The 11,321-nt window shown below is 34.6% G+C and overlaps 1 protein-coding gene across 1 annotated transcript; it reads left to right on the top strand.

The window, feature by feature from the left end:
- Positions 1-1,411: 1,411 nt before the first annotated feature.
- On the top strand, positions 1,412-9,895 carry LOC118266959 (4-aminobutyrate aminotransferase, mitochondrial-like). The gene is given in 10 exon segments (XM_050702857.1): positions 1,412-1,686; positions 2,225-2,346; positions 4,492-4,659; positions 4,920-4,961; positions 4,993-5,235; positions 6,789-6,964; positions 7,064-7,211; positions 7,827-7,984; positions 8,123-8,391; positions 8,761-9,895. Coding segments are annotated over 10 exon segments (1,515 nt in total). The 5' UTR covers positions 1,412-1,619; the 3' UTR covers positions 8,883-9,895.
- The last annotated feature ends 1,426 nt before the right edge of the window (positions 9,896-11,321 follow it).

Raw genomic sequence — 11,321 nt, 5'->3', positions numbered from 1 at the left:
CAACTGTCAATATTATGCGAAATTGACAATTCATTTTTAAGTCATACTCGACTAAATCTATTGTTCTTTCTTTTTATTTATGTTCACTAATAGTCGACTTTAAAATAAAAATGGGTGATTTTGTAAGCTGGGTATTTATTCACTAACTTGGATAAATACTGGAGTAAAATCCGATAAATACTCAGTATTTATCCATTTTGAGTATTTATCGGAAAAATCGCCCATCTATTTGTAAGCCTATGTTCACAGGGCAAGCGATAAGAGCACGTTTTGATAACTCGCCCTTGCCACTACATACATTTTTCTATACATTTGACATTATGCGAAATCTTAATGGAAACGCTCCCTTTTATTCGCCTGAACAAAATCTGTGCTTAAGCTTAACGTTTGCCATCTGAACATAGGTTAATTATAGATTTTTAGATGATAATCAATATCGTTTGGCGGCTACCTATCTCGTTTTAACAGTATTTAATTAGTACTCCTTTATTTTAACGAGGGAAAATCATCCAATGGCTTCTTCCGCCTTGAGCGAGGTGAAAGGGAGTGTCAGACCCTTAATGATCTGTAATGTGTACTGTCCCAGTTAGAAGGCAAATAGGCAAAGTAAAGTCAACGTCACGCCTTTTATACCCGAAGGGGAGTATGATCTACTAGATTAGTATAATAAGTGTAGACTGGACGGTTGGCCTAGTGGCTAGGCAACCGGCCGTAACGTGTAGCGGGTTCGATTCCCGCACGGAGCAATTGTTTGTGTGATTCGCAAATTGTTGTTTTGTGTCTGGGTGTCGGGTATCATGTGTATGTGAACTTGTAAACGCACCTACGACACAGGAGAAAATCCTAATGGTGAGACCAAATCAAAGGACCTCATTCATTTGAATGAACTTTCCGTGACTGCTGCTGAAAAATAAAATACCTAAAGAGAGCAATTTTTAGTTTTTAAGTTTATTTTTGCTAAGAAGGCCAAAACCAAGCAGGGCCTCGTACTTCCATCATCAACGTATTGTAAATATTTTGTTTGGTGATTGATAGCATAGATTGTAGGTAGGTAGGTAGGTAGGTAGGTACCTATAGCTATAGCTGCGAGATACGGTTGATAAAGTTTAATGTCACTGAAAAGTAAATTTCTCGACACATGCGATAGACTAACATTTTGTAGGTATATATAGGTAGGTTCCTAAAACTTAGGTACATATAATAAAAAAAATCGTAGATAATATCTACACGGTTACACCATTGTCAGTAAAAACAATTAATTTATGTAAGAAAATTTCAAAACAAAACATTAATTTTACGATTCACAACTACTCGTATTAACTTCCGATGTTTATGAACGAATGTTGGTATCTACGTATTTACTTGTTTTGTTCGCACACCGCGACTGCGCAGCTCGCGTCCGCAGAACCCATAATCACTACATAGGTTTACTCCCCCCACACGACGCGACGGCGCAAACGGATACGGTCCGTTAGCAAAGTACGACGTCCTCGTCGTAATATGACATTTTAGATTCATATACCTAGTATTGCGAACGAGATACATTTTGCAGTTGTAGCTAGTAGTCACTTGAAGAGTTATCGGTCAGTGGGTCATCTTAGGGGCGGATCTTTTCCAAGATGCTGCGTCGCGACATCACCTTCGTTTTAAGGAACAAGTCATATCTACCGGCTCTTTTTGCAAAAGGTATGCTGTTTAATATATGTGTTGTTTTTTTTTGCGCAAGCGGGATGGGGTGTTCTAAGTGTTTACCTATGTCAATGTTAAACCTTTTTTGTTATGTAAGGTAAAGGTTCCTTTATTTGACCTAATAATATTATTCTACTTTTGTGAGATTTTTAAGAAAATATTGAGAGTTTCACGAATTTAAAATTTACCCATGGTATTGACAATAAGAGTAACAACCACAGACAAACCTCTTATTTATTGACTTAATTTCGGAGATTTTACCACCAATGGAAATATGAGATTTTCAGCAAAGAATTTTTCTTTTTATCATGGGAAAAAATATTATTTATCTATGTAGTCGAACTTGTCAATCTCAAATTATAGTGCGACTACGGGACTACGGGATTTTGAAATTTTATAGCACTGAATAGCACAGGTACCTACCACTAGGTACATGTCTTGACTGCCCCATGTTTCTGATCTAACTAAGAAAATCTTTACGTACGACACGGTACAATGATGTTGGATTTACAGCCTACATTTTTTTCTTCAACAGAATGCCGGAACTACGGTACTTCATATTCTACGGTGCACCAGGAGCCGCCAGGTCCTCTAATAAAGACAGAAATTCCGGGTCCAAAATCAAAGCAACTCTTAAAAGAAATGATGGATATTCAAGTATGTGAATGAACATAATTATTTAAAACATATCACCAGGGGTCCTAGCCAAATTACAACCGTTTCAAATCAAATCTAATCCCATAATCCTTTCTCAACTTGCATTTTAGCCTATGATAAGAGATCCCAAGAATGTCAAACTTACGCCAGTCAAACATTAATACAAATATTTAATACATGTAATTGTCATTAAGGATAGGGTTTCGCTCCAAAGAAAACCGCACACACACACACACAACTTCACGCCTTTTATCCCCGAAGGGGTAGGCAGAGGTGCATACTACGGCACGTAATGCCGCTACGTAATTGTGTTAACTGGCTACGAATTATCTTTTGAAAACAGATTCAAATATAACGTTCGTTTACGGTATTTTCTTGTTAGACTACGAAAAATATTTTTATCAAAAATTTGTATTCTGATTCAGCCTAAATATTTTTTTTTTTTTTTTTAGAATTACTTATATTACTTATGTACAAAAAATAAAAGCACTTGCATGAGAACAAAAAATAAAAGCACTCGGTACATTTTTTTGGGGTTTAACTTGCTGTCGTATAGATAACTACTTTCCATATAAAAAAAATACGTATGTGGTTGCTTTACTTTGGCCCTGCTAAAATGTTGCATTATAAAGCGTTTAACGACTACAATAGGTACATGTTACATGTGACTTTATTATGTGTAGGTATTTACTTTGATACAGATAGTCGTAACATAACTACTAAAAAGTATGTATGTATACAGAAATTATAATCTTAAAGTTAAATATTATGTGCAAATGCATTTTAATGCACACAAAACTTTTATCTACAGAGATAATATTAATTTATCTTTATGGATAAAAATTGCAGGTCTTAAATCCGCAGATACTCTGCACAAATAAGATAAGAAAATAGTTTGACTGCTGCACTCAAAAACATTTACTTAACCCAGTCCTTAGCAATTGTTTCCAGTACAAAATCGTTACTAAGGAATAGTTTAAGTAGTCATTAAATGTTTATAAGTGCGGCAGTAAATATATAAGATAAGAACTTACCTGTTGCATCTCTATAAATAGGTCTTGTATTATATGCTGTTTTTTTATGATTATGTATGGTTTGTAAATTAGGAACGAACATGGCTGGTACCTATTCTAGTTAAACTTACATCGAAGGTCGTATTTGTTATCGTGCGATGCTAAATCGCAATCAGTAGGGGACAGATACATACCTATTTATTTGAATAGGTTCGCAAACATTTTACGCTATCGGACAAGTAACTTGGCACTTGATAGGAGTTCATGGGAACTTTACTGTGACACATTTAATATTCACATTAATGTAAGAATTGAACACTGTAAAAAACTAAGTTACAACACTTTGAGCTATTTTCCTTGATTACCACATGTTAAGGTTTATGAACTTATCGAGGATAAATAAAGTGGATCGGCATCTTTTTTGAAAAAAAGAGAACCTTCGATTTTGGTTTTATTTTAGCGAAGGATGTTCATAATCAGGTTTTGAATTCAAACATGGTTAATGTTTGAATTCAAATTCATTTATAGCCCTCTTATACAAAATGCCCCAAACAAAGTTTTTTTAGGTAATTCACAGCTTTTACATTTTTTTAACTAGAGAACTAAACTAATGACTTGTCACTGCTATGTCCTCAAAGTGTCGTCAATTAAATGAGATATATTTCATAATAGCCATGATATTGACAAAATATTAGTATAAACATATTGTTTTCCTTCTGCGAGTCAAATAGTAAATTGTTGGTCGTCGCCTCCAGTGTTTGGTACGAGTTGTAAATTATCGGTACCTAAATGTTCAATTGTCTTTTAATAGACCCAATTGTTGGATGTACTTGCCTCCTTTTGATAATAATATTGCCCCTGATGTATCGAGAAACTACGTCACGCGTCTTATTCGAATTCATTGGTGCGTAGTACCAGAAAAGAGAAGAAGCGTAATACGGGTACCTATAGCCACTACACATATTTACAACATTTGGATACAATCTTCGCGAATTGTATCTTATCAAAACATTAGACAATCTCTTAAGTTCATATTAATTCAACGACATATTTTTGACAGGCAGGTATTATGTAGGTGGATTATTTTTGGCTGGACACATTCATTCCAAACATGCACTTTTTATTGTTTCAGCAATGTGGATCAGTGCAACTATTTGCGAATTATGAAAAATCTGCGGGAAATTACTTTGCGGACGCAGATGGCAATCTCTTTTTGGATGTTTACACGCAGATATCTTCTTTGCCTCTCGGGTACAACCACCCGGCGCTCTTGAATGCTTTTCAAAATGATAGTGAAGTGGTGAGTAATATAATATGCAAAATATAATTTCAAACCTTATTGGGCATATATTTGTTTTTCATAAAAAAAAACATGTACATACATTTCTGTTAGTTAAAATAAACGACCAATCATCAATAGGGGTGTGGCCATGGGTCACTATATATCAATACTTCGCTATCAAAATTTTGCCTAAGTTTATCCCTAGTACATGAAAATTATGATGGATATTAAAATAAATGCATTTTTACCTATATTATTTGCGAATTATGAAAAATCAGGAGAGCTTTGGTAAACGGCCTGCTCTCGGACAACCACCCGGCGCTCTTGATTTCAAAATGCAGAAGTGGTGAGTACTGGCCTAAATTTCAAATTATTGGAGATGTTTTGCTGTCATAGTTGCACCACCAGAGCTTGCGGCACGTCATGACTATGATGTGTGGAGCTTGCTCTAATGAAAATGCGTTCAAAGCTGCTTTCATATTATATTGTACAAGAAAACGTGGTGGCAAAACAACATTTACGGAGGAAGAAATGAAAACAGCACTTCTCAACATTCCCCCAGGAGCTCCTGATTTATCAATTATGTCATTTAAGGTCAGTATTGACTGACTTCTTATAGTAAGTATTATTATGAACACTACCTATTATAGGAACTAGTAATAGAATCGCTAGACTAGTGACACTAGTATGGGAAAACAGATCAAGACAACGACAGGTTCGTTAAACTGTTCTGAGTTCGGACGCAGTGTCGTTGAATGTCAATGGCAAACCCGAATATGAATGCCATCCCGACGACCGCTTCATGGTCAGTCAGCGGTCACTAAATTTATCCTCAAATTAGTAGATGTAAACAAATTTTACCTAGTGTTTCGGAATGATTGTTGATATAATTATTTGGTTAAAAAACAACTATATTCATTTAATTTATTTTGTTTTTTTGACTGTATAGTAGGTAAAACCTTGATACATTGTACGACAAGCGAGGTTTGAACTCATCAGTATTCTATGCTTTCATTATTTGTAGTGTTGTTCTTAGTACTATCTTTTGATGTTTAAAACAATTTGGCAACGGTATTTATCTATTAAAACCGTATCTAATAGAAGAATTAGACAGGTGCAAACGTTTTTTGTACTAAGTATACAATGTAGATACTTTATACTTCTCTGTCTATCTACTATCTGTATCTACTTTCTATATCGTTTAATCAATAAATAAAGGCTTAGATTTAGTGTGAACAAAACTGCGAATCAATAAATTCTGACGCTACAAGTAGATACTACACTTATGAACCTGTCTGCCTATTCATTAATTCATTCTTTTGAGTTTTCTCAAAGATAATTTGGGAAAATAACTGAAAAATTGTTTCATATCTTTTTTGTTTGTATACATTATGTTTCTATTTATAATTTGACAAGTTTTTGAACTAGTACATATTTCAACTTCCCACCTTTATCGGTGAATCTAATTGCAATTAGTTCTGGATACCTACTCTATGTAAAATACATCAGCGACGGTCTAAGAAATATTCAGATTTTATAATAGCACTAGCTACTTCCCCGCGGTTTCACCCGCTTCTTGGCTCCTATTGGTCATAGCGTGATGTTTTATAGCCTATAGCCTTCCTCGATAAATGGACTATCCAACACAAAAGGAATTATTCAAATCGGACCAGTAGTTCCGGAGATTAGCGCGTTCAAACAAACAAACAAACAAACAAACAAACTCTTCAGCTTTATAATATTAAGTATAGATTACTAAAAAAAACTGTATGCTACTTCTAGATGTGTTGATGTTGCGTTGGCCTTAGTCTACTTTTGTCCCCTTTGTGATATCTCGAGTACCTACGCCTCAACTAGATCAAATGGTTCAATAGGTGTAACTTCCGTTGGACAGTTAGGATTCCAGACAGAATTTGTTCTAATGCGTAAAAGAACTAAATCTGTTTTTCTGTATAGGCAGAATTTTAGATTTCCTTTGATACAGTAAACTTAAATGATTATTTAAAATACCTGCCTCCTTTCTCTTACTCCTTAGCTGTAATTTTTGTCACAATATAAAATTATGTTCTAAATGATTACACTGATTTTATCTTTTCACGTATGTCCTTATATGTTAAGGTACTTAATGAGGGTTTTATAATTTCCAGGGTTTGAATAGTAGTGGAGCTTTCCATGGACGTACATTTGGAACGTTGGCGACTACAAAGTCGAAAGCTATTCACAAACTGGACTTCCCAAGCTTTGAATGGCCAGTTGCTAGATTCCCAGAATACAAGTATCCTTTGGAAGAGTTTAAACGTGAAAATGAACAGCAAGACAAAGAGTAAGACATTTTTTATTCTTATAATTAAAATTTAGCCTGTAATATATAGGTTATACGTTATAAGTACTGTGTGATAATAATTTAGAACATTTATTTAAGGTGCCTCGCACATGTTGAAGAACAATTTGACAAGTGGGAAAAGAAAAAGCCCATCGCTGGTGTAATCATTGAACCCATTCAGGCGGAAGGTGGTGATAACCATGCTTCACCGGAGTTCTTCCAAGAACTGCAAAAGATATGTAATCGTGTAAGTTTTATTTGTTAATTGTTGTGATTGTTGAAGGTCTTCTTAATTATACTTAGCTTATCTTTGCATTTAATAACGGATCTTAATCCAAGATTTTTGGATCGATCTTCATTTTTGACAAAAAACTAATGTCAAAAATCGATCTTAATCTGAAGATTTTGCATTGAGATTGGTTATTGAAGTCGGCAATTAGTTTATTGTTAAAAGCTTTTATTTACATTTGGTTGACGAGGTATGTTGATCAATAATTGGTCGTGTATTTAAGACTTACGGGCAAGTTATCCGATGAAAGTTTATCGGTTTTTTAAAGAGGAGTAGAGTAGGAGGATTGTCTCATAACAAGGAGTCTGGATAAATGTGGTCAGTGAGTGAAGGCAATTCGTAGTAGGCAACATGAGGCTCTAGACTGTTTTGTCTATTGGTATATACAAATAAGAGATGTATGTAAATTAGTACATACATAATCCTATTTGGAAGATTTTGGGGGATATGTTTAGAAGTGGACTGATATGATGATGGATATAAGACGTGAAACCTTTATAAAAAGACAAATCATTAGAATAACTTATATCGTTTTGTATCTGTAGTGACCACATTTCTTTTTTAATGTTACAGAGAGGAGCGGCTTTGATCATAGATGAAGTGCAGACTGGATGTGGACCGACAGGTAAAATGTGGTGCCACGAACATTTCAATTTGCCATCACCACCAGACTTGGTAACGTTCAGCAAGAAAATGTTGACTGGAGGATTTTATTTCAAGCCGGAATATCTGTGAGTAATAAAATATCAAGTACTTAGGTAGTTACTAAACAGAAATAATAAACATTCATTCAGCACTAGCAACTATTTTAAGTAAGTAATAGTGTTTTTGTCTTCAAATACTTAACTATTTTCATGTTTTTTTTTCAGGACACCACAACCGTTAAGAATTTTCAATACGTGGATGGGAGACCCGTCAAAGTTGGTTATGTTGGAACAAGTTATTAAAGTCATAAAAACTGAAAAACTTCTACAATTAGTCGAAGAAACAGGAAAGGTGCTTAAAAGTGGTCTGCACTCTCTAGAAACCGAATTTCCCTTCATGATGAACAGCGTCCGTGGTCGAGGCACATTTTTGGCATTCGATGTCGCCACTCCGGAATTACAGGATAAGATTGTTCAAACCTTGAAACAAAATGGTAAGTAATATTATTTTTAAGTATCCACGTTTGATCTTACGATTTACGTTAAGCGTACAAAAAGATGTTTGAATTAACAGTGTATGATTTCGTATATGTAACTTTCGATAACATGCCCATGATTCTGCAATCTATAATTGTTATCCTCAAGTCCTAATCAACTTACAGCAGATATCTAGGCTTTGGCTCAAAATGAATAAATGATTTCCGTTCTGAATATAAGAAGATGATATTTGACTATCCATATAATTTATTAGAGATTTTGGGTTGAATTTCTGGGGTGTTGCAAAGACAAAGACTTTCAAATAGTAATTGATGTTATCAATAATCGGATTTGTAATTACAAATATTCCCTATTGTTATTTCCAGGTGTACTCGGAGGTTCCTGCGGAATACGTACAATTCGTCTTCGACCGGCTCTAATTTTCGAACCGAAACACGCTGAACTCTTTTTGGAAATACTTAGGAAAACTTTGAGGCAGTTGAAGTAAGATGACGTTTTAGTCTTGTTTTTCCGTAAAATTAATAGTTATTTCAGTAATTTTGTTGTTTAACTAACGTAAAAACTAGGTCTATCGATCTATTCATTGTTTATTGGGAATCAGAGATTACTTATACGTCGAAAGTATAATTAGATATCTTAAGTATTGCCTGTATTTTTAAGTGCCATAAGTTTTTTTTTGTATAACTTTTTTTAATTTTAAATGTTACTGCAAAGGTATTTTTAAAGCATTTAATTTAGCTTTAGCACTGTACCTTTTATTTCGATGCGACTGTGAAATTAAAAAAAGAAAGTATTGCGATACGATTTAAAACACGTGAATTGGTTAACGTAACAAAATGTTTTTTTTAACGGTGAATATTGTATTTATTATGATTGTTATTTTGTAATGTCTTATGTATTCTAACTAAATGTGTCGTATCTATTTCATGACTATGGTTGTATTGAGACATATTTATTATTGTAATATGATGTATATAATTGATTTCATTAATATGTGGGAGTCAACCCACTTGATTCCTATTACATATAGTAACGTTATACTTATTTTTATGTAGGAAGGCCTACATATTTATGATGCACAATTTTATTATAATATCAGTTATGCACTAATTACGATTTACCCATGAATTTTTATTTTTTTATAATGGCGTTTTTGTCCGGAGATTTAAGACACCCCTTCTCATGTATGATGGTGCGGGTTCGGGGCCTACCAACGGCAAGTATCCATTTGGGTTTTTTCGAAGTTGTGAATATGTACCTACTGTTCAAGATTATTTAGGACAACACTGACAAACGGTGAAGGAAAACGTTTTAACGAAATCGATATGAAGATTGCAGTAAAGTTTTTATTTGTTTCATTACAATTTATTCCACAAAATACCTTATAGGAAATTGAAGATGAACGTGTTACATTTAAGATTAACTTCCTAAGCTAAATAGATAGGACTGATTGATGTCTTCCAAATAATTGTAATAAAAACCTGATTGATTCCATTCTAAGATGGCTTTTTATTTGATATCCCATATCACCTAACTAATAACCTATAGATTTACAATATATCTATCATACGTTATATACCTACCCATCCAGCTATGCTTTGTTTCCTGATATGTACCCGTTTAGTCCCACTCTTATACCTCGGATGGTTTAGTAAGTACACCATGATGAGAGTAATGTAAAGTTTATGTATCCAGCCGGTAAACCTTGAATAAAATAATAAACTTCTCCGCATTCTTGAACAAAATAATACAGTGCATAGACCAATTGCTATCACACTCTACGTGGACGTTACTTATAAAACGGAATATGATGGTAAGGAGTAAGGCGTACCATATTTTGTGGGCTATCAGACTTAAAAAGTGACACACGATTGAACCGGAGTAAATAGTCCAGCACAAGGATAAGACCACTGTACTTGGTACTTACTGTTGTACTTACAACTTACGTACCTAACTTAAGATCTAGGTAAGTACTTAACTCAAAAACCTATAACAAATAATAAGAGTTCGGATAGGAAAAGGGTGTAGATACGGAGGGCTTAATTCATTTTTTGAAAGTAAAAACATTAGTGATTACTGATTACATAAATATGCATACCCTTTAAATGTACATTCATACACATATTCAGTACTAGCTTCCGCCCGCGACTCCGTTCACGCGCATGTCGGTCTCGCGTGGAAGTTTTATTTCTCCATTTTGAGTAGCTCTGACAATGACATCTTATAAATATCTATTGATTGGACCCAAATACGGCGAGGCCCATAATAATTAAGGAGATCCCTTTATTGAGCTACTGCTGTTGAGCTCGCGTTCTGTAGAATAAAACTGAAAAATAAAGATTTTTTTCTACGTATTTTTCAAGGATAAAAAGTATCCTATTTTATGCCCAGGATAGTAAGGTATAATTATACCAAGTTTCATCGAAATCGAACCGTTAGTTTTCACGTGATGCCTGAACATACAGACAGACAAAAAAATCACATATTTGGGTTTGGTATCGATCCAGTAACACCCCCTGCTATTTATTCTTTCAATATTTTCAATGTACAGAATTGACCCTTCTACAGATTTATTATATGTATAGATAGTAGATACATTAAAAAGTATAATAAAGGTAAGCGTCTACAGGCCCGCATCGTACGCATCGTACGCAACGGATTTTAGTTTGCCTTGTACTTATAGAAACTCATACAACTGCGTGCACTGATCCGTATCGTACGGACCGCAGGACCGCTCGTCGCCAAGCCCTACATGTGATGCGTAACGATGACTTCATACGAAATGCGTACGCTGCGTGCGATGCGTCCGATGAGGGCCTGTGGACGCTTACCATTAGTGTTGTGGTCAGACCCCAGTCAGACTATTTACAGAGACACAAAGTCACAGTCACAGAGCTATATTTCTTTCCTAACTTATAAAACCTAT

This window comes from Spodoptera frugiperda, chromosome 23 (assembly GCF_023101765.2).
Source record: "Spodoptera frugiperda isolate SF20-4 chromosome 23, AGI-APGP_CSIRO_Sfru_2.0, whole genome shotgun sequence".
NCBI lineage: Eukaryota > Metazoa > Arthropoda > Insecta > Lepidoptera > Noctuidae > Spodoptera > Spodoptera frugiperda.
This window is presented reverse-complemented; position numbering and strand designations above follow the sequence as displayed.